This window comes from Sorghum bicolor, chromosome 7 (genome assembly GCF_000003195.3).
Source record: "Sorghum bicolor cultivar BTx623 chromosome 7, Sorghum_bicolor_NCBIv3, whole genome shotgun sequence".
Classification (NCBI taxonomy): domain Eukaryota; kingdom Viridiplantae; phylum Streptophyta; class Magnoliopsida; order Poales; family Poaceae; genus Sorghum; species Sorghum bicolor.
Window position 1 is genome coordinate 67986 of NC_012876.2, and position 23434 is coordinate 91419.

At 42.6% G+C, this 23434-nt stretch overlaps 5 protein-coding genes across 6 annotated transcripts; 2 read left to right on the forward strand and 3 right to left on the reverse strand.

The window, feature by feature from the left end:
• LOC8064312 (B3 domain-containing protein IDEF1) lies at positions 387 to 4411 on the reverse strand. Of its 2 annotated transcripts, none has more exons than XM_021465841.1 (9): positions 3698 to 4411; positions 2965 to 3306; positions 2338 to 2456; positions 2114 to 2242; positions 1791 to 1880; positions 1589 to 1689; positions 1256 to 1302; positions 1079 to 1155; positions 387 to 873 (listed from the first exon to the last, which is right to left on the reverse strand). In XM_021465841.1, the coding sequence occupies exons 1-9, from the start codon at positions 3864 to 3866 to the stop codon at positions 832 to 834; spliced, it is 1116 nt and encodes a 371-aa protein (XP_021321516.1). In that variant the 5' UTR covers positions 3867 to 4411; the 3' UTR covers positions 387 to 831. The 2 variants fall into 2 exon arrangements, with proteins under 2 accessions (XP_021321516.1, XP_021321517.1); XM_021465842.1 differs by lacking the exon at positions 3698 to 4411 and adding an exon at positions 3571 to 3646.
• LOC8067050 (high mobility group B protein 7) lies at positions 6395 to 8085 on the reverse strand. The gene is made up of 6 exons (XM_002444805.2): positions 7825 to 8085; positions 7518 to 7739; positions 7326 to 7383; positions 7145 to 7189; positions 6948 to 7016; positions 6395 to 6824 (listed from the first exon to the last, which is right to left on the reverse strand). Exons 1-6 carry the CDS (start codon positions 7923 to 7925, stop codon positions 6654 to 6656), a joined length of 666 nt encoding a protein of 221 aa, XP_002444850.1. The 5' UTR covers positions 7926 to 8085; the 3' UTR covers positions 6395 to 6653.
• Positions 10337 to 11351, forward strand: LOC8067051. Its single transcript, XM_002443636.2, has one exon. The coding sequence runs from the start codon at positions 10510 to 10512 to the stop codon at positions 10966 to 10968; it is 459 nt and encodes a 152-aa protein (XP_002443681.1). The 5' UTR covers positions 10337 to 10509; the 3' UTR covers positions 10969 to 11351.
• LOC8064313 (choline transporter protein 1) lies at positions 11522 to 16636 on the reverse strand. Its single transcript, XM_002444806.2, has 10 exons — positions 16224 to 16636; positions 14699 to 15057; positions 14450 to 14595; positions 13926 to 14109; positions 13757 to 13830; positions 13560 to 13673; positions 12995 to 13351; positions 12573 to 12833; positions 12173 to 12400; positions 11522 to 12060 (listed from the first exon to the last, which is right to left on the reverse strand). The coding sequence occupies exons 1-10, from the start codon at positions 16436 to 16438 to the stop codon at positions 11863 to 11865; spliced, it is 2136 nt and encodes a 711-aa protein (XP_002444851.1). The 5' UTR covers positions 16439 to 16636; the 3' UTR covers positions 11522 to 11862.
• Positions 18854 to 23064, forward strand: LOC8067052 (protein odr-4 homolog). The gene is made up of 11 exons (XM_002443637.2): positions 18854 to 19061; positions 19162 to 19386; positions 19471 to 19569; positions 19724 to 19806; positions 20091 to 20207; positions 20306 to 20411; positions 21047 to 21131; positions 21226 to 21335; positions 21839 to 21969; positions 22202 to 22298; positions 22420 to 23064. The coding sequence occupies exons 1-11, from the start codon at positions 18954 to 18956 to the stop codon at positions 22723 to 22725; spliced, it is 1467 nt and encodes a 488-aa protein (XP_002443682.1). The 5' UTR covers positions 18854 to 18953; the 3' UTR covers positions 22726 to 23064.

Genomic DNA, 23434 nt, shown 5'->3' on the forward strand with positions numbered 1-23434 from the left:
CAAACACTGTTATGGTTTCAAAACCAAAGTATTCCATAAAACTATGGTATTTTTCTAAAACAACAAAAAGACTTCTCATCCAAGCACGGCCTAAGTGTAACGGATAAAGTGGATGCTGCCTAAAATGAAGAAATAATTCAAGATTCCGTGTCACATCGAATATTTAGGCGCATGCACAAAATATTAAATATAGACGAAAATAAAAACTAATTGCACAGTTTGGTCGGAATTGACGAGACGAATCTTTTGAGCCTAGTTAGTCCATGATTGAACAATAATTACCACAAACAAACGAAAGTGCTACAGTATCGCGAAAGTTTTCCATTCGAGAACTAAACAAGGCCATAGCACCGAAATCAAGGGGCAATAGACATACACTCTATGAGTATAGTACAATTTCAAATTCAAATTTAACAAATATATTGGTAAAAGTGAATGAGAAAAGAGAAATCTGCATCAGAATCTGAGTAAGTTCCAGACCGCTTCCTTTATCTTATAGATCCAAAATATTTACAAAAAAAAAAGACTACGAATGTTCTCCAGAATGCAATGCAGGACTCAAGCATCCAAACACGACCGAATTAGAGGGAAAAAAAACATAAACCACTTGTTCTGAGCTTAGATGTAGGCTCACTGGCAGCACTTCCAATGTCTCCCAAAATTTCTTCCTCCCTTTCTCCATCCACGCGGTGTCTCAGACTCGTGATTCTCCTTTTTGACTTATCTCAATGTGATGGTGAAACATTACATAAGTCAATAACCATTTGATTGTGAACTTATGGTGTATCCTTGAACGCCATATCTGATGGTGCCAGTCACATCAAATTGTGTCTAGGGGTTTGTCTGCTGAATGGACTTCTCCCCACGAATAATCTGTATACAAACCCAAAGGTAAAAATGAGACATAAAAAAAAATATCAAACAGGCAATTTAATTTAAGTACCACATGACCGTAGGTTTATGCAAACAGAAAGTTCTGTTCTAGTTTTACATGTTATAATGAGCTATGTCAAATGCAATAACAGAATTTAGGGTCATGATTGCTATATGAACATAGCGACTAAGAAATTTTGCATACAAATTTGCCAGGCACGGAGTTTTTGTAGATAATGAGTGCATCCCCTGCCTGAAGGCCATGTGTCTTCACGAATTCACCTAACAAAGAGAAATGAAATGGTTTAATCTATCAATGTCTGGATAACAAGGAAGCTAGAAAACATTTGAAACTGTATCCAAATTCCACACCGAGGCATACCTGCAGCTTCCAGAATATACATTCTGCTTTTGTTGTTTGGCCAAAATCTGAAATAGCAAAGTGTAAATGTCAGAAAGCATTTGAGTTTAGTGACAGTAAGATGTACCAGTTTGTGCATACTGTGGCAACTACTTTTCATGACCTTCAATTTCGAGAACATGGCAACACCTAAGAGAGAAATCAATTTATACAATGCCTTCAACTTCCTGGCTTTTGGCAGGAAAGAAGTTATAACCTCCTGGTAGGCCATTATCATTCAGAAATATATTTTGCCTCCATCTCTTTTTCAGAAGTGGCATTTCAAAGATGTCATGAGGTAATCTGAGAGCATACCTATACTTAAATTTCCATATAATCGGAAGCACCATGTCATCCATCTGCAGTATCAGAGGATCCCCTTGCACCAATGGTGGAAGACCAGCCTCAGCATCCTTCTGCAGAAGATTGAGCAGACAGTTACATTACAAAACATAGTTGACAAAGTGCCCTGACTCCCAGAATAATAGGATAGACACTGTCAAGTAATAGAAGATACCTTGGGAAGCACAATTCGCCCAGAATTTGCGACATCACTCTTTGTCAACTCCTTGCGCAAAATGACTTGGTACTCTCCAGAGTTGAACTTCTGAAAGTCATGTGTGTCCCATGCACACAGTGAGACATGAAGGAAAATAACTTGTTAATTACAAGAGAAGTATTTGTCTAACTACTGTAGCATGACCAATTAACTAGAACTATGCCAACCGAATTCAAACCATTTATTCCTTTTCCGATGAACTTATCAAATGCAGATTCGACATAAGAGAAGAATATGCGCAATAAAGAAAAAGGACATGGAGTGTGTGTTAGATGTATCACATTACTCATGGAAGCGCAACTTTCATGGCTCTGCTTCGACTCAGGAAGAGTGCCAGCTGTGTCACGATGAACTTCGCCACTGTTTCTAGTGTCCATTTCATCACTGCTTCTAACTACTGCAGGCAAATCCTGTGTATCACGCATCAGAGCAGAAGTAAAAATTAGGAAGGGTAATGAAATCAATAAAGTTTATCATAACCCTGAAGGTTCGTATCTATGTATACCTGTGAATTCTCAGGTTCTTTGGCAGATATAGATCCTTCCATGGGCGTCATGTGGGCACAAATATTTGGTCCAAGGGACATTGTAGTGAAAGAGTCAAACCCAAGGCTGGATGCACAACCTGTTGTTTCCAAAGAATATGAAGAATTTAGCTGAGGCGGAGGAGGGATTGTGAAAGATTGGTTCTGCATCAGAGGATAAGAATCGGGACATGCTGACTGTTGCAATTAGTTGACCCATGCTTAAATGAATGTGGATATCGGTTAATGCTATACATTGGATTCTAATATATGTACCATGCAACCACATATAACAGTATAATGTTACAGAAATGAACTGCCAGCTTACATTACATGCTTGAAGGCCAGAAGGACATTAAAAACAAAGAAGAAGACAAAATCAAACTTGCTAGTTGCAGCAAGCTACAGTTATGCCTGTGAACCTGAAAGGAATGAAAAGAAAGCAAAGCATATTTTCGCTCTAAGTTTGTGAATGGACTATATCTATATATTTTACATGGTCCCATGAGTGTTTTCGTTTTCGATCGAATTTAAGCACAGTGATATTTATATATAAAAATTAAGAAATGGAATTTGCAGTAGGAGAGTGATGGAAAGCAGGAGATGTACCTGAATCCTTATCCGGGATGTGGGAATGGCGCAATGGGTGGGGATTCTCCTCCGGGATGTGGGTCTGGCGCAATGGGTGGGGATTCTCCTCATGTTGTGTAGGGTAAGTAGAGCAGGATACATTCTTGTTAAGCATGTAATGGGTCCACAGGGCATAAGACTGGGGGACGTTGTAATGGAAGGGTGTATTGGTGGTAGCAGGGGCGGGCTGTGCGGCAACGGCGGCGAAGGCACTGTTGGACGGGCTCCAATCGGTGAAACCTCTTGGAGGCTGAGAGTGGGGAGCGGCATTGGCATTGGCACCGTGTGTGGAGGCGGCATCAGCATCAGCCACAACAGGTCCTGCAGCATAGGGTTTGGGGTAAGCAACAAGAAGTGGAATCATTTGTATGCAGAAAACAACGGGATTAACAAAGTGATGGAAGTAAGAGCTGTACATTCAGTGGATTAGGCTTAGATTCTGATATTTACTCTACTCTACTCTACCTAGTGTAATAAATTATAGATCAGCAGCAGCAGTGGACAGTGGTGGAGGAACAGAAATTGTCCCGTGCAAAATTAAGCACCAGTGTGGTGGGATTGCAAAACAAAATTGATGAACGGTACCGTATGTATCTTGTATTCTAGGTGCCCTCCATCCCTCCGTCCGTTCCAAACACCCGTCCATCCGGTGAGGTGAGGAAGGAAGGGAAACCGAGGAGAATGCGGAGGAAAGAAAGAGAGAGTAACTAACCGGCGGCGGGCGCCCCTGCGTGGAGAGGCAGGTGGAAGGGGAGGGGAAAGGGGTGCAGGCCCTGGCTGGGATTCTGCACGGCGGCGAGGAGGGCCTGGTAGTGGTACTGGTGGTGCGGGCCCCCGCCGCCGCCGTCGCCGTCGCCGTCGGGTCCTCCCATCTGCCCCATTACGACCCCCTGATTCTTGCTCCGGAAGGGCAAGGGGAGGGAGGGAGGGAGAGCCAGAGCCCAGAGGAGGAGGAGGGGGAGGTGGAGATGGGGATGGGAACGGGAACGGATGGATGTGGTCGTCCGCAACCCACTCACTCACTGATGAGCTGCTGCTAGTCACGAGCTGCTGCTGCTACTCTCTTCCTCCTCCCTCCCTCCCTCCTCATCTACCCGTCCCGTCCCGTCTCGTCTCGTCTCGACCTGGCGGGGGGGCTAGCACTCTACTCCTACCAGGCAGTAGCAGCAGCAGCAGCAGCAGCAGAACACTCTCTCTCTCTCTCTCTCTCTCGACGGAGAGGGTGGGAGCCTGGGAGGGAGGCTGGGCTAGGCGCAAGAAGGGGAAAGGGCCAGAGTGCGTGCCAGACGCCCGCTCTCTCTCTCTCCACTTCACCCCCACCACCGCACCTACCTGCAGCGCTGCGCAGCGCAGCACAGGGACCGGACCGCTGGTCCTGCAATGCCTCTTGCTACTGCTACTGCTACCCCGTTCTCTTCTCTCTCTCTCTACACGCGCGCACTCATGACTCATGCTAGCTGGTCAAGCCTGCTTTGCTTTCCTTGCTTTTCTTTTTACTCTTCCAATTTCGATCGGGAGTGGAAAGGCAAGGAACGAAAATATCCTGGCAGGATTTTATTTTGCGCCCATTATCACTATCCTTTTTCTTCACGCCTTCTATTACAGTATTTATCGCTCGCTTCATTTCTTTCCCCAATTTATTTCTATCCTTTCTCAGTAGTTATTATACCATTTGTTTATTATCGGACTGTAGATTCATAAATGAAGTATTTTATCATTATAGCAAGTTTCAAACACTTTTTATCTTTTTCTAAAAGTATATGATGCTACTAATACAGTGTATTCTGCTATAGCATCTCTAATTGTTAAAAAAACACAATTATTGAATCAAAGAGTTTTTCAAATGGCTAAAAAAAAATCTGAGGTCATATTTCTTGGGTTTCTCCAACGATTTCCAAAATCAGGCAATTTTGCATTGGACTATTTTTAAATCTATCTTATTGCTTTTATATTTTCTTCTCTTGTATATTTGCACTAGGAAGTCTTTCCTACATTCTTACATGTAAGTGTGCATATATTTTCGTGCAATTGGATCAATTTCTCAAGTGTAAAAATATTAGGAGTTGAGATAGAGAATTGTTCGAGAGTAGTTTTTTTTTTAATTTTGCTAAAAAAACAAAATTGGGGCTAGGTTTTAGAAACTTTTGAAGATGTTTATATACCTAATCAAAAGAAAGTCTCAAACATTTTTAATTCTTTTTTCTAGAAACAAAATCATTATTATTTTTTAAAATTTACAAGTATATTTGTATATAAATCTACACTAACAAGCTAATTATTTGCAAACCAAATACAAAGTTATTGATGTCTTAGGCTTATAAGATATGTGAACGCGCTCATTTAGTAAACTTTCTTTTTTCCTACAGTAGTCAATCTTGAAATAACAAAATGCACCGACCATGTCATTACAAGTCGATGTAATGTGAAATATAAATAATAAATAAACGATCAAAATAGCTTTCATATAAGTAATTTTTAATAAGGATAGCGTCCTACGTCAACATCTTAGCATTATCTAAACTAGCTACTACCCTGTAGTAAACATAGAACTAAAATTGAGATAGTGAAATCTTCCATAAGAATAACAAGGTTATGACTCTAAGACTCAGCTTTTAGCAACCTTGATCTTGTGTGACTGCCATGAAATGCCTCATAGCGCAGCCCTTTTATTCAGACATTGAAGAGTTGAGTATGAGGAACAAGAAGAGTTGGGTGATCAATATCTTCTGGTGGTACGTTAGACTAGGAGAATTTAAATGTTTTGGTATGTTTGTGAAATGCTTATTTGGAGGTACTGTATTGTTTGTATGATGCTGATGCTAATGTAACTAGGGAAAGGTGCTACTAGTACCCTAAACATGTTGGATTGAGGTACTCAGGTCTTGTTTAGTTCACCCAACCCAAAAACTCTTCAGATTTCTCGTCACATCAAATCTTGCGACACATACATTAAGCACTAAATATAGATAAGAAATAACTAATTTTACAGTTTGTTTGTAATTTACTAGATAAATCTTTTGAGCTTAATTAGTCAATGGTTGGACAATAATTGTCAAATACAAACAAAAATGCTATAGTATCAAAATCCAAAACTTTTTAAATCTAAATAAACAAGGCCTCAGATTGGTCTGCACTTGCAACTGATCAGTTAAGACTAATGTCAAATGCAATACAGCTCAAATTCAAAGGGATTGCCCAGCCAGAGAGAGCAGTAGATCAACTCCTTTGCCCTTTTATTCATCCACTCAGAAACAAAGCAACATGAGCCAATGACCTTCAATCTAAGGGCTGGAGTAATGAAGCTACAACAGCCATGGTCATCTCAGCCAACAAACCATGAATGTCAGTATGTAGTATAGAAATCCAGAGGAATCCACGCATTGAGCACATGTGTTGGATGGAGATGGGATGGGAGCAGACAGAACTGCATCATGGAATAGTTCATTAGCTAGCAATGCTTCTGATTTCATTCAGAGAACGGATAGTCACTGACTGGAAGATACCGAAATCAACATGCCACATTCACTACACTAGACTAGTGATGCTACGACTAGAATCCATCCAATCCCCTTTCCCTCTCGCCTAGCTTGAAACAAGTGACATTTCTAGCATGACACACATCTGCCAGCCATTTACAGAAATGGACAAGAACAGCTCGCCTTGCACATCTACATGTCATCATCCAACTCGTTCTGCTCATCCTCATCTTCCTGGTCGCCAGCGTCATCCTCGTCCTCGTCAAGAGCCTTGCGCCTGATGCGCTTCTTTGCAGGCTGATCCACCTCCTGCTCCCCATCCTTGTCATCTGCCTTGGCTTTCTTCTTGGCAACATTGTTCTCCTGCATCACACAAGTCGAACACCGAATCAGGGAAATATACTTCAGATATCAGTAGCAGGCTGAAACACGTGACCATGTCCAGCAAGGAAGGGAGAGGCAGAAGAGAAGAGAAGATGGACTTACACCACTGCCCTCGCCATTCTCGGCTTGAGCCTTGAGCTCCGCGGCCTTTTCAACGTAAGGCTTCTTCTCCTGATCCAGAGAAATGAACAACAACAGAGGATGAATGATGAGCAAGAGTCGGAACGCCAGAAAGACTCTTATCAAGGAATTCAGATTCAGAACAGAGAAGAGAAACAGAGTAGGACTGACTGACTGACCTCGTCTGTCATGGACTTCCACTTCTCCCCTCCTTCCTTTGCAACCTTCAATCAACAGGTAGATAGATTCAGTCAGTCAGTGAGTGAGTCGATAAGATGAGCAGGGCAACAACTACTCAAGGTAGAAGAAACTGGGTGGGATGAAGGAAAAGAAAGCTGGGCGTAGAGGAAAAGGACATACGGTGGCGACACTCTTGTTGTCAGGATGGGCGGCCTTGAACTCCTTCCTGAAGTCGTCCCTGAAACAAAAAAAATCGACAACACATGAGATGGGAGGATTTTTTTTTTTTTTGGTTATCCGCATCTACTTAGAAAGAGGGAGGAAGAAAAAGGTGCGTGCAGTCGCAGTCGCAGTCGCAGTCGCATTGCATACATGAAGAGGAAGAAGGCTGTGGGCGAGCGCTTGCGCTTGGCATCCTTGTTGCCGCCGCCTCCGTGTCCCTTGGCGGAGGACTTGTTGCGTTCGGCGGGCTTGGCGGCGACCTCGACGGTCTTCTCGACGACCTGCGCCTCGAGCATCATCCTGATGTGCTTGTCGAGGCTGCAGCTGTGCATGTCGATGAGGACGACGGGGACATCCTTGTTGCAGGCCTCGCTGCAAGGGATGGGATTCGTTCTCGTCAGATCTGGTACCGACCGAGCGAGCGAGCAGGGAGAAGTAGAAATGAAGGTGAAGTTACCATCTGGTGAATGCGCTGCCGTCCCTGGAGCGCTTGAGGACGGTGGCCTCGACGCGCTTCCTGCTGCGCGCGGCGTTGCCGCCGGACTTGCCTCCAGCCATGGATGGATGCGCAACTTGCTTGGGGGCGACTGCGAGTGCGATTGCGATTGCGAATGCAGACAGAGAGAGGAGATCGGAGTAATAAAGGCAGAGGCGGCAAAGGATTGGGCGGGGCGGGGCAGGCAGGCGCGCGCGGGGCAGCCAAAATGAATTGCAGGCGGCAGCGGCAAGCAAAGCAAATTGCCAATCCCCAAAATGGAATTTGGAAATCCACAGCCAATCCAAGCAGGAAGCCCAGATCGGACGGTCCACATGAGAGAGGCTTCTTCGTCTTGGCGCCAACCAAAGTTGCCGTCCCGCTCTTTTTTGGCTCCCTCTCCCAGATCCAAATCAAAACCCCGCGCCCGCTGCTCGCTTCGCCTTGCCCTGTCGACACGACGACCTGTCCTCTGCACTGCTTGCTTTTTGTATACTCCTAAATCGTAATGCAAAACCTCCTTTCTTAATTTTTGTTTACGAGACATGGCACAATCCAATTCAAGACGCTGCCTTTTTTTTTCTTTTTGCGAAACCGGTACGATAGTCACGCAGTTTTTCTTTTCTTGCACTTTACTTATTGTTCACCACCGCTACACTCGCCAAAAAAAAAAAATCACCACAAGTAAATTGAACAAAAAAAAATGTCAGATTAGGACGTTATCCAAGCGTAATGCCTTACTTCACGGAGTCATTTGAACTTATATTTGTTTGTGTCTATATCATGCACATTGCACAATCACCTTTCTCTTTTTTTTTTTTTTTGTTCCAACCACTTGGGTATGCAGCCGCATGCTCTTCTTTATGTGAGGCCTACTCGCAGTAGTATAGGACCCTACTGATAGGGCTGCCTTTGTACCGTTGTTTTTTTCCACTATTTGCAAAAGCACATTGGATTTGTTGACCCTGTAGCGCTGCCTCATTTAAATAAAATAATAAAGAGATTAATGTAACATGTAAGGAGGTTTTCAATCAAAAAAAGAAAAAGAAAAAACCTCCTTGATTCACACCCGTATTAGGGTACGCAAAAGTGTGAGTTCTATTTGAGGTTTCAATCAAAAAAGAAAAAGAAAAAACCTCCTTGATTCACACCCTTATTAGGGTACGCAAAAGTGTGAGTTCTATTTGCATGCTCTCCTCTTTTCATACTCTTTGCTCCTTTTTCACTATATATACATTTTAACATCTTGTCCGTTTGTTTTTAAAATGGTACATTATATTTAGTTCAGTCTTGTCTCAATACTTCTTTTGTAATGCTATCAAAAAACATGTCATTAATAAATGTGCACATGCAATTGGGATGCAACATATCAAAGGCTCTTTATAGGCGCAATGGCACTACTACAGCAAAAAAGACTGAGTCACATGCTCTCTGACTACTCTTTCCTTTCTCCGGCTTCGATAATCCTCTAAATTTCACATTACATATTGTTACCAACGGTTAGAGGCTACCTCGCCATTGGCCGGCGTTGTCCACCACCACCTATCCCTATCTCCTTCACCTCACCCAACCTTAACCATCACCTGCACTAGGCCCCACTATCGATCCTTCTTGCTGTATGTTCAATGTCACTCCCTCAGTGACACCTTCGCTACCACACATGCATGTCTACCTTGAACCCTTAAGAAAACCTCGAACCACAATCCATGTTGTAACCTACCCTTGTCTAATCTTTTGTGTCTTAGTTGCTGGTCGATCACTCGCACGACAAAAGACGCTTGTTACAGGATAAAATAAAAGCAGTCTCATTGCACTCGCATCTTGAATTCTTGACATGTGTTCATGCATATGTGGCGAAACTAGGCTAGCGCCAAACAAAGAATCTAGACGTGCTTGGAAAATGGATCTCTAGGGTTGCACCGCTATAGGCTAGTGGAGCGTAATGTGTATATATAGGGATGAAAAATGAACAGAAACTGCCCTTTCACGCGCGCTTTCATCTCTATATCTTTGGCAAAAATGGGATTGAGTTTGGAAAATTCAGGATAAAAAATGGGAATAGAATATGTGCGGATATATATATACAGAAACAGAAAAATACGGACGGAGCCCGAAATTTTAATTAGGATCATAAGATGTAAATGTTCTCAATGCGGTGGCCGGCAATTCCCTCTTTCATTTTTCCAAACAAAAGTAAAACTTGGAACGGGGCAGACATTATTAAGGCCTTGTTTGGATGTTGTTGTATTTACTTCAATCCATGTGTGTTGGTGTGGATTGGAGTGGAATTTAGTTCAAGTTCTACTCCAATCCACCTCAACACATGTGGATTGATGCAAACAAGGCCTAAGTCGGTTTTCATCCCTACCTGCACCCATGCCCCTGCCATTGCCCACCAAACCATATGCACACAAGGGGCGGGGATACTGCAGACACGGCAGAATCATGCAGCAGCCATGAGCCCATGACTGTGTCGAGTGAGTAGTTGGAACACACACCCTCCACCCATGGCCATCGCAAAGACTTGACCGCTACTCCGATCCGATCCATATATACATTGGTGCCGATCGATCGAGAGACATTACTACTACATGCTAGTAGCTAGCTAGCTGCAGGTCGAGTTACGGGTGTAGGTGTACGTACGGTGGTACGCAGACGTACGCTACCATGGCTTGCTCCAGCAGCCGGCTCGCCGAGGCCTCGCTGCTGCTCCTCGTCGTCATCCTCCTAGCCGCCGTCGGAGCTTGTGCTTCTGCCGAGGCGGAGATGAGTGCGAAGACCATCGCGGCGGTGGCTACCCGGAGGAAGCTGGACGATGTCGTCACCACCACCAGCAGCAGTGGATCATCCTCGCCGTCGTCGTCACCCTCTCCAGCAGCGGGAGGAGGAGCAGAGAAGAAGGAGAGCAAGGACGATAACGGGAACAAGGAGAAGGAGAAGGAGAAGCCCAAGGGCGGCGCGACGTCGACGAAGAAGCCGCCGCCGCCGCTGCCGGCCAAGTGCGTGACGAGCAAGGACTGCCACCTGAAGCGGCTGGTGTGCGCCAAGAAGTGCACCATGGCCGCCCACAAGAAGTGCGCCGCCAAGTGTTCCCACTCCTGCAACGCCCTCCCCATCTGCACCTGATGAAGACGATGGATTATCCATCCATTTGTTGGAGCCCTTCTTGCATCGTACGTCCAATTAGATTCACAGATTGACAGATATATAGTTGTTGAGCCAAGACGCATGCACGATACCGATCGAATAAGCTTCCTTCCTTCCTTGTCGCACTGAAGTAGAGTAGAGACAGAGTAGTTATTAGCTAGCTAGTAGGATCGAGTGGAGTCTCCCCTTTCCTGTTGTCATCTTCGACTGTCATGCTTCCTTCCTGCCTCGCTCCGATCCTTATGTGGATCAGAAATGTCTGTCTGTGTTTTCTAGTATTTTTGCCTGCTGCCTTCCTTGTCTTTTGTCACTGCTGGATTGGTTATGTTTCAATCATGCAAGTAAGCCTGCTTATTTTCCAATCTGGATGATCACCGGCCGCGCGCTGGTCGGCCTGCAGCTGCTTTCTGAAACTGAAAGCATGCGCACCAACACACATGCAATGCAGTAGTCACGCACTCGTGCATTTCCAATTTCCAGACGATTCAGGGGCAGCAAGTTAATTGTGCATACATACATACAAGATACGACCTATGAATCCATCACCATCATATTTACAGCTAGCTGGTCACGTCAGCGAAGCAAGCAACCAACCAACCACCTTAAAATAATCACTTGCAAGAAAGTATTTTTCTCTCACAACAAATCAGCCAACAGCCAACAGTATCTGCCATCCCACCATTCAGTTTCAATTCTAGCTCTAGCCCTATTCCTCGTATTTAGCTGATAACCAGTCCATAACCATAACCATAACCACCTTAATTACTTGCACCTCCATCCACCCCAGTGATTCATATATAAATAAAGTACAGATAACACACCATTCAGTTTCACCTCTAGCTCTATCCCTACACGTATTTAGAAGATCATGCTTCATGGCCCCTGTCCCTGTGTCAGTCTTCGCAACTCGCTCTCTTCATCCAGTGTCTCCATCAGTAGCGGGGGCGCATACTGAGCGCTCCCCTGATGTTCTTCCGAGTCCTGGCAGAATGACAGGACCATAGTGTCGATTGACATCTCCACCACTGCAAAGAAAAGCTTTGCAACTATATAACCCAGCACCCACGACAACTGCAAAAGAAAAAAAGTTGCGCATTCATCACTCATCAGCTTCTTCATCCAAATTGCACCAAGATATATAGAGGAACTCAACCATACGCTGCAAAGCTTGATGATCACTTACCAGCACGGGGACTAGTGGCGATGATATCTTGTTATGGCCAGATCTGTACTTGTGCTCATCCAACATAAGGAAGGCAAACAGTGCACACAACAGGCTAACACAAAGCTTGCCCAACAAAAGAATCACATCCCCAATGACATTCACTTTCCCAATGCGCAATATGTTGTTCATGATTAATTCAGTTGCTAGCACGGAAGCCTTGAAGAATCCTTTCCCTGTAATGGCAATCTGTAGTACAAAATCCCAAAATATATTTAGCAACCTATTGGGGTCAGAATAAAAAGCATTTTTCATCATACTGCTCCAAATGCACGCTAAACTAATTGTGAGGAAACTTAGAGAAATTAGCACAAATGTGACACCTTCTAATCAGCAATCTAGACAGAATGTTGATACCTACCATGACATAAGCATTTCGATTCACTGATTTCAGGGTCCAATCAATGCAGCCTAAGCAGCACTGAGATGAGGATGATACTGCCTTCCCCAACCTGCTTTCACGGGCAGAATCAACAAATTTCAGCCTGCGGCGTAGTGACTCGAGTATGAATCGCACCCACTCTATGATGGACACAATCAGCGAGCCCAGAGCCACAGATCCCAGGCTATAGCGCAATAAGCGCTTCAGGGAAGATACCACAGTATGGAAAGGGATATCACGCTGCATCACAAATGTGACACCAAACATCAGTCACACAAAAATAGTATCCCTCTGGACTCTGGTAAAGCCATAAAGGAGATGAAAATCCTCAGAAATTTGTGATCTATTTCGTAGATGCAATTCTTTACCAGAGACCAGAGTTAGGTTTCTGAGATGCTTACCGATATTTCACCACGTGCCCAGTAATATGAAGCAACTGATCCAGCAATTATAGTCGAAGAACACCCGATGAAAAATTGTGTTGCCCAGTAACAGCCAAAGAAATGGAAAAGAATGGCGATGCCAATATGTGGGGTGTAATGGATACTGTAGCCACAACAGCTGTCACAATTTACTTTGCCAAGTTTGAGATCATATGAACAACAATCATTATTACAATCATTTCGTATAACTTGACCGGCGCTGAAAAGATGAAGTGTCGCTGAAAACCAGAACATGTAAAAGATAGCGAGGATGAAGTATGGCACAACTGGAAAAATGATAAGTGCCTGGACTTCGCCAATGACCTTTGCAGCAACCTAAATAAAGTTAACTCAGATAAGTGCTCTAAAAGTACAATGGAAGAGCAAATGAGGAAAAATCTACAAATGATGTCATACAAACAGTTTGGTGCATTGTCATGCTATCATCTATGCATTAATGCATATGTTAGCTGTAACCCCTAGTGAAATATTATTTAATAAAATGGTCCACATGTGAAACCAATAGGTTCAGCAATGTACATACCTTCAAGACAGATGTTGCTATCATAATGCGCCGAGCAATAGCTATTGAAGTCAGGAAAGCAAGTATCATTATCACTGTCATCAAGACAGAAGCAGCATGAAGGTGATTTATCTCCTGAATAAAGATGGACGATGAGATAATGAGCAGCTTAACAGGATATTGCTCAAAAGGGCACCAACATGAGGCAGAAAACATACCCGTCCACCTATGCTAACATAAGGATCACTTTCACCAATTACAACAGTCAAAGGATCATGGCCTATCCAACCAGCTGAGTACATAAAGTAGTTAGAAGATGTGACATTGTCTGAAACAATAACGGTCATATTATGATACTTAGTGTGTCTATAGTGAGAAGTATCCCACCTTTTATATAGAAGAACATTGTAACAGATATCACAAGAGCATTGAAGACCACCACTGTTATCCAAGACATCCCAGCAACAAAAAAACGAATCATGAGTAACCAGATCACAGACAGGAACAGAGGGAGTAATCCCCCACAAAGGATTAACACAGGCCAGGACTTCCCAATATCTGCAACATATCTCTGCAAAAAACGGAAAATATCACTTTTAAAAGGGAAATATAGTTTTGAGTTCAGATAATTTACAAGCAGACAGGCTGGTTGATATCTAATAAATAATAGTTCTGTTTTGCATATTCTTCACAGGTGTCTGCTACCATCTTCTTATTTTGGATGATCCATAGAATCATTCGTATAACTTATAGGGAAAAAACATGCCCCTCCTTATCAAAACACCTTTTTTAAACATCTATTAAACCTGTTGCACACATGTGAAAAAGAGCAACATTTTGTTTGTTGCTAAATTCTTGATGCAAATAAAGTAAATTGACAGAGTGCAAGTAGTCCCAGGAGCATCACAAACCTTCATGACGGCAGATTTGCTGTTGATTGCATCATGAATTGTTTCATCTATTAGCATGTTTTCATCGATGCTGACACCACCCATGTCCTTCCAATGCTTCAAAGAGGCATTGGATGCCCGTGCAATAAACTGGCAACTCCAGTAGACTGAAGTGACAGAGAGATCAAAATTAGTGACCAGTGGTCAATTTCTTAAAAGTTGGTATGGTGCTGCTAGACATCGAAGACCTGATATTCATGTGAGACTTACCATTTACACTTGGAAATATGACAGGGTAACAAGGACCCTGCAGCTGAAGAGAACTATTCCTCATGTCTGGTGTGAGGTACTCGAAGTAATCGTAGTCCCTGTCAATCCAATCATCGACAGAGAGGCGTATGTCACCTTCTGGATAATCGCAAACAAAATTCAAGCCATCTTCGGCAGGAAGTGGGCATTCCATCAGGCAGATGGCTTTAGCGTCAGGTAGCTCGATGTGACTGGTTTTGAGCCCACTTTGGTAGACCTGGTTGGGGTTCAACCAATAGCGAACATCCAACTCACGCAAATCAGGATCACCGTGCCTGCTGCCACATATGTTCCCTTTGTAGTCCAGTCCGTATGTCAGCCTGTACAATCGAAGAGGAACAAATCATATCATATATAGAGTAGTTATTATCCGGATGATAAGAGTATGTCGTTCCAGCGAGGAATTGGTTTCTGCTAAGAGAAGTGATATTAAATTTGAGGAACGCAAGGGCTCTAGCTTTTGCACAAGAGATTTTTCAGTGTTTACTACTAGCGTTAGCGTGAATGGGGCCACAGATTCAAGTGGCAGTAGCAGCAAGAGGTTTCAGTATTCCAGTGGGGACAGTGACAGAAGTGGTGAATGCAGGAAGTAAAACAGATAAGGTGGAGCATTGGCGTAAAGGAGAAGAGTATAAAGACGGAAGGTTGATCCCTGGACCTGAATGGTATTTACTTCACTGTTGGTGGTTGGTTGCTGGTAACTGGCGATTGGTGTAGCAGAAGCAAAAGTTTGCAACAATATGAAATCCGTGATATGGAACTGTCACCACGAAAAATGTAGGCTTTCCCTTTCTTTTCTTGTTGGACCTTGAGGTAAGTCTATTGCAAGAAGACCCAACCATGACACGAGTTGTTTTCAGGTGTGCAATTAGCCTCAGCTGCACATTGCGTAGATGGTTTTTCTTTCTTTTCTTTTTTTTACTGGATGCAGTCAGTTTGAGTACGAACGAAGCAACTGCAGATTCCATTACTGTCTACTACGTACTACTGTAATTAGTATGGTTGTCTAATTAGTGAGACTAAGGTACAGCAACAAGGAATAGCAGTGTCAAGGAGTTGGAAAAATAAAATTAAAAACAAAAAGAGGAAGTACCGTCGACTGAAGAAGTAGAATGAAACAGCAGGAAAATGGATGAGGCGGAAACCAAAGAGGAAGAGGTGACATTGATCGACCATCTTGCCTGTGTAGCAGCCCTCCAAAGCAGGCAGTGGAACTGTGGAAATGCGAGATAGCGAACGCTGGTGGATATTCGATTTCAGCAGGGGTAGGGAAAAATTGAATGTCTGAATTGAGTTTGGTTGGTGCTGATGGTTCATGGTAATAGAATAGCGAGCGCTTAGCTAGCGGACAAGGAAATGAATAGATCTACGTAGTACTTAATCAACACAGCGAATCCGGAAGCAGGCAGGCAGGCAGTATAATCCGAAGAAATGTGGAATGGGGGGAAGAAGAGGGCAGGGCAGGGAACCAAGGCTGAGTGAGTACCTGAGTGGGTTGCCCTGGTTGAATCCGAAGCTGGAGTTGACAATCATGGCGACCCAGAAGGCGGCGAAGAGGAAGAGGAAGGGCCAGTCCCGGCACTTGCGGTCATGGCGAATGACGCTTCCTCCGGGCCCGGGGTCCCCTTGTTCATCATCACCGGCGGCGGCGGAGGGATAGCGGCCAATAATGGCGCCTAGAGGGCCTCCCCCCAATACCATTCCTCTTCCTCCTCCGGCCTCCCCCTCAGTCCTCGACGCAGGAGCAGCAGCTGCTGCTTTTGGTGTCGGTGGTGGTGATGGTGAGGTCTCAGCTCAGTTGCCTGCCAGCGAAAGCTCTTTGCTCTTGGGAGAGGGGAAAGGAGTGGAGACTGCACTGAAGGGAGCTTTGAGTGACGTCACTCTCCTCGCCACTGTGAACCGTCCAACTCGAGTTGTGGTCGCAGTCTCCTCCCCCTCACTTGTTTTTTTTTTCCTTTTCCCCCGCCGGGGGTTGCGGTTGAGGTTAAGGGTGACTGGGTGAGAAAGTTGACCAACATTAAGATTATTTGTGCTAGTGGTCTTGTTTAGTTATACCCAAAATATAAATTTTTTATGATTTACCGTTACATCGAATCTTGCAGTACATACATAGAGTATTAAATATAGATAAAAAAATAATTAATTATATAGTTTAATTGTAATTTACAAGACGAATCTTTTAAATCTAGTTAATCTATAGTTAGATAGTAATTACTAAATACAAACGAAAACACTATAATACCAAAATTCAAAATGTTTTGGATGCAAACAAGACCCTACTCAATCCATTAGGCCAGTCTCAATGCATAGTTTCATGATACAGTTACCAAGACTACAAACTATGTAACCGAGCAACATGAGTTTTATAGGGATGAAACTCCTTTCTCATCTGATGAAACTCCTTCATTTAATGACCCTGTCAAGTCAGCAATTTTGCTTTATGTGGCCCCTATTTAATGTGCATGACACTCTCATAAAACATGCATTGAGACTGACCTTAATGTCCTCACTCGGCCTCAGTTGCAGCACTGTCCTCTCTCTATATTTGAAAAGAAAGTTATTTTACCTATAGTCTCTAAAATATAACTTTAACTCCTTATTTTTATAAAAAATTTTATTAAAAGTGATATATGTATATTATTATGAAAGTATTTTTTAAGGCAAATCTATTTATATATTTTTAAACTCACAACTTTAAAGTTATTCATGATTTATATTCTTAACAATGTTGAGTCAAACCTTATCCAAGGCCTTGTTTAGTTTCCAAAACAATTGCAAATTTTTTTTGATTTTCCGTCACATCGAATCTTGTGGCATATGCATAAAGCATTAAATATAGAAAAAATAACTAATTATATAATTTAGCTGTAATTTGCGAGACGAATTTTTTGAACCCAGTTAGTTCATAATTAGATAATATTTATCAAATATAAAAAAAATATTATAATATCTATTTTAAAAAAATTTTGGAACTAAACACGGCCCAAAACGACTGTGTTATACCCACTCAGGAACCAAAGCGTGCGCACTGTTTAGTTGCCTTCAAAATTCAAAACTTTTCAAGATTCTCCTTGAATCTTGCGGTGGAGCATTAAATATAGAAAAAATAAGTAATTATATAATTTGCCTATAATTTGCGAGATAAATGTTTTGACTATAATTAGTCTATAGTTAGATAATAATTGTCAAATACAATCTAGGTCTTGTTTAGTTCCAAATTTTTTTACAAAATAGACACTGTAGCACTTTCGTTTGTATTTGACAAATATTGTCCAATCATGTACTAACTAAGTTCAAAAGATCCGTCTCACGATTATAAGTAAATTGTGCAAATAGTTATTTTCTTTTATCTATATTTAATGTTTTATGTTTGTGCCGTAAAATTCGATGTGATATAAAATCTAAAAAAATTAGAAACTAAACGACCTTAAAATATTACGGTGTCAAAATCTAACAAAAAAAAAGTTTAGATCTAAAAACCAGCCCTGAGCCTGACGCGCCATCCACCTGTGTGCTGCCTGCAACCCTGCGCCTCGCCGTCCGGTGAGGCCTTGTTTATACCTAAAATTCAAAAAGTTTTGAAGACTTTGCTGCCATTTGGTTTATTAATAGAAGTACTATAATAATGAATTAAATTTAACTATGTTTACAAAAAATTTTAAATAAAATGAATCGTTAAATTTGAAAAAAAATCAGTTTCGTCTTATGTTTAGGTCTTGTTTGGTTCTCCTTGCTAAATTTTAGCTAGCTAAATTTTAGTCACTTTAGTAGCTAAAGTTCTAAACATATTGACTAAAAGGAGCTAAAATAGTTTAGTTCCATTAGAGCATCTCCAAGAGACTCTCTATATTGTTCCTAAATGCTAGGAATAACAATTTTGATAAAAAACTACCTTCCAACAGCTTTTCTAAATGATCATCCAAATATAGTCATTGTCTATTTCGGATTTTTCGCTAGCCAAATATAGAAGACGAGAATGACTCTCTACAGTGCGCATGAGATTTAGAAAGGCTCTTGAAGATGCTGTGTCACCTATAAGTAGCTAAAATAATTTTAGCTAGCTAAAATTTAGCAGGGAACCAAACATGACATTAGAATGGAGCGAGTAGCAAGCTGCTGGGCCGGCAACTGGACCGGGCCCCCCATCCAATTTGCTTGATTCCGCTGAGCAGACAGATCGGGTCGGGTCCTCCGCCGGAGCCGGCGACGAACAAGGATGGTGAAGGCGGTGGTCGGCGACGAGGCGCACCTCAAGGCCTTCGAGGAAACGCTCGCCTCCTCCTCCTCCTCCTCCTCCTCCTCCTCTCCTCCACCTCAAGCCCAGGTCGGCCACTCCCTTCCCTTCCCTCCGCTGCGGTTCCCTCACTCTCGTCGCGAGACGCTCGACACCCTCTGATCTGGTTTCATCATCTGTTAATTCCCAGGTGGGCCTCGTCGTCGGCAAGCTCAGCGCTTCCTCCGACCGTGCCCTCGTCTATGCCCTTCTCCCCACGCCGCTCACCGACGCCGCCGCCCCCGCATGCTCCCTCCGCGCCGCCCCCAAGTCCAAGCCTTCCAAGGGCGGCGGCAGAGGCTCTTCCTCCTCCTCCTCCTCCTCAGACGCCTCTCTCGACTTCGATGTCGAATGGATCGCCGAGCATGCGCGACAGGTAGGTATACGCTCCCTCCCATCCCAGTATGTTCACCAATTTCTCTGAATCTGTTGCATATTACTAGTACATACATGCTTTTAGGTGTCTAGGATGCTGCTCGGTGGTATGAGTGTTATAGGTGCTTACCTATGGGCTTCCGAGGCATCATTCAAGGCCACATCTCCTGCTGTCTTGTCGCAGGTATACATGTTTAAATGGTTCTCCCTTATGCTAATGCTATGGTTCAATCAATCAACCGGTGGCTCTACCTTCAGCTGCCAGGCTCCGCTTGCTCATGCCATGCTTTCGAGGGCTTGGACGTGAATTATTTACCTGTGGTATGCTCGCCTTTCAGGTTATTCGCGCGATTTCCCAAGCTTGCTATGGCAGTGCATCCGGTGAGCGGCTGCTCATCCACATTTCTTACAGTCCTCGAAGGTGCTGTCTTGTCTTCCTACATGTTATTAACTTTGGCGCTCTTCTTCTCAAAATAGAATATGTTTGTTTGTCCACTATTCATTTGCATATAGCAGTGTAAATACTTGGTTAACTCCATGTATATATGCCGTTGTCCTTTTGGATACCAACAGGAAGTATTCTACACCCCCCCTCCCCCTCTGAAATCCTGTTTCTTCAGTCACATTTCATCCTTGTATGGAGTTATCAGCTAATGTTAATGGACTGCGATTTATTTATGAAATATATATTTTTATGTGTTACAGATGGACCTGTCGTATATGTGAGGTTGCCTCAGCAAGTCTGCGTCCGTGTGATTTTAAATACAGCAAACTATTATCTTCTCTTCAAACTTTCAGATGCACATATAATTTTGAGATAAGGTACTAAATTTAGCATTTCTTGTATCTTTATTATGACACAGACAGACAATACCAGTTTATCTGGTTTGAGTCTCTAATTACTACACTTATTGGCATAGGTTAACATCTGTTCAATCTGAGCTGTTTAAGAAAGTTATTTTGAAGGCAATCAGTCATCTCACAGAGGAAGTGCAGAATGCCAGAGCTTTGGTCGATGGGCATCTGGTAAGTTACAATTCTGAGCCTCTATTGCAGATATGCAGTTGGAGAAGTACACAGATGCCAATACTAAAGTTAGAGATGCTCATCACCTAGATCATCGGCTAGTTCCATGTAGTTTAAAAGTTTTTTTTTGACTTTCATAGACCTGTTCTCAGAAGCTCTAAGGTCAAACTGATTCACTTCATATGACAATCAGCAATCTGAATAAAGGGTGCGTACCCAGTTCTGCCACACATGGCGCGTTCTAGCCTTCTAGGGAAATGAATTTCTGAATTGAATTGAAGTTCCAATTGGCAATTCTTGAAGTGGACTGTCCATTACATAAATTAATATTCCATATAAATTATGCCATTCCCTCTAACCCATTGCTGATAGTTCATCATATCATGTTATGTAAGAACATCTAACATCTGCACTCGAAACAATAAGATAAAATTTATTAACTGAACGAGCCATAGCATAAAAGGCATAAAAAAGCTTACCCATTCACACCTTTTTTCTTCTTCTGTAGCTTTCAGCTTCTAGGAACCACTGGTATACATGCTTATTAGTTCAAAACTCAACTAATTAGGAACAGAGTTGCTCTTCTACAACAGCTTGCTAATTATGCATTTTTGCACCTACTTTTTTCCAAGCAGTTTTCAGAAGACATGAACATTAGTACAGAGGGCGCCCACCAAGTTGATTTTCTTGTGCCATTCAATAATGCTGTGCCTGTTGAAGGTGTGCCTCAGCTAATGCTGTTTCCTATTCTGTTTGATGGCACATTTCTGTTGATGTCGTTACAAGGGCCTAACATTGTACGGTTGCACTAAAGAATGCAGTTTAGAGGGAGTTGCTGGGCTTATTCGCTTTGTTGGATCTGTCAGTGCCTTGGCATATTTAGGCCCGAAAGAATCTGTTTCAGAAGCTATATCTGATCTAAAGGTTGTTAAAATATCAATCTCTACTGTTTTGTCTTTTTTCACCTAGTTGCACTGTTTTCCATTATGTGTGTATATGTAGTATCAGTTTCAGTTTTTTACAAGCGCTTTAGAGGCAGTTGTCTTTGGCACTCTACTTCATATATGCATTTTTTTGAGTCCTCCAGGTAAGAGTTTGGAAGGGATTGTTGATGCATTGGTGATGAAAACATGACATGGCATTTTTTTTGGGTATTTTGCAGTTGAATTTTGAATCGCAAGATTCTTATTCAAAATTAGTTTGATTGGGTTCAATACATATGGTCTTCTTATCTGACTACATTATTATGTTATAATAAAGTGGGGATTGATTTGACTGATGTAGATTCTGGCAGAGGCAGAAGTTTAGTTTAGCTGCTGGCACTATTGCATAAGCATAGCTGAAGCTGAATCCTTGTTTGAGGCATCATTGTAGTTGAGAAAACTAACAACTTCTTGTGTGTGCTGCTTCTCTTACTCTGTATCAAGGCGGACATCGTTACAAGTCTAAAAAGCCGGTTGGATATCATCCTTGATGAGGCAGATGATGGCCCTGCCACTGATGAAGTGGAGAAATCACCATCTCAGAAGGTCACTCAAGTTATATTTCATGAGTTGAGGTACATATGTTGTGACCTTTATTTTGAAAAAAATAAATAAAATAAAACTGCACCAACTCAATATGATTTTTATTGTTTAAGCCTGGCCCATTGATTAATGTCTCAATGCTGTAGAATGTATTGAGTTGTTGACATAATGAAATTATTGTATTGAGCTTAACAGGCTTCCTTTCCTCTGTGGATGATAGATAACGAGTCTCACAACTGATTGCCTATTTTCTCCTTCAAACAGAGAACCTTACAGCTTTTCATTCCCAAGAAGAGTTCTGATACCTTGGTTGAGTGGCACCTATGTTTGTGATTACTTGCAGCAATCAGAGACAGCAGAGGTAATTACGCTGTGTCCACAATATTTCATTTCCTCACCTTGAGTCCTACTTCAGTGGAACTGTATAGCATTCTCAATCCTGCTAAAACACTTGACACCCTTTTGGCTCACATGACTTTCAGGATGCTTTGGATCGCTGCAAGGAAGTGATAGCACTGGAAACAGCCGTGGAGAGCTCTTCAGTCCTGGAATCAGAAAGTGCAGCAGCTTGTAGCACGCTGGAGTCCTTTTGGGTTATGGTGCCTGGATCTCACAGCGGAGGACAAGGTGGATCCAGCAAGCTCAAGGACAGTCATTCTGTACAGAAAGATGATTCAAGCAAAAGACAATCTGGTGGGAATTTCAACATCATAGCCGCTCTGATTGTGCTACTGGTTGCTCTGCTAGCTGGATTGATATTCACTTTCTCTGCTGGTTCCAGTACCTGAACCCACCTGCACTATAACCGTGTTGTACCACCAGTAGATGAGATACCAAAGATGTTAGAAACTGTTGAATAGGGAGTTGAAATATTTTTTGTTAGAAGAAAACTGTTTTTACATTTTTTTTAAATTTCCTGTTGCCCTTGTTTGCAGCTAAGCTAAATGTGCTTACTCGCTAAATGTCTATAGGACTATATACCCTTATCTTCTCTGTTCTGCCTGCCTGAGAATGAATCCTATCTGTCTAGGCTGCCAATTGGATTCCCCCGTCCAATTGAAGACAGTAGAAAGGTTTAATTTTCCTTCTGTATGTAGTCATGGCAATGGAAAGAAGGCAATGATCGATGCCGCAACGCATGATAGATGTTTTTTTAACAGCCATCACCTTTGCTTTTGTTCAATGAAATCCAACTGAAAACAAATTTGCATGAAAAATGAAGCGAGCAAGCAAATCTGATCGACGGCCGCTTATTTGGAGTTGGATCCTGGCACCACTGCCTCTGGCTCAGGCGCGAGGCCCATCTCTCCCAGTCCCAGAGATTCCCATCCCACACGGCGAACCAAACCAGCCCACATATAAGGCCTTGTTTAGTTCCACAAATTTGTATAAAATAGACACTATAGCACTTTTATTTATATTTAATAAATATTATCCAATTATGGATTAACTAGACTAAAAAGATTCATCTCGTAAATTATAGATAAATTGTGCAAT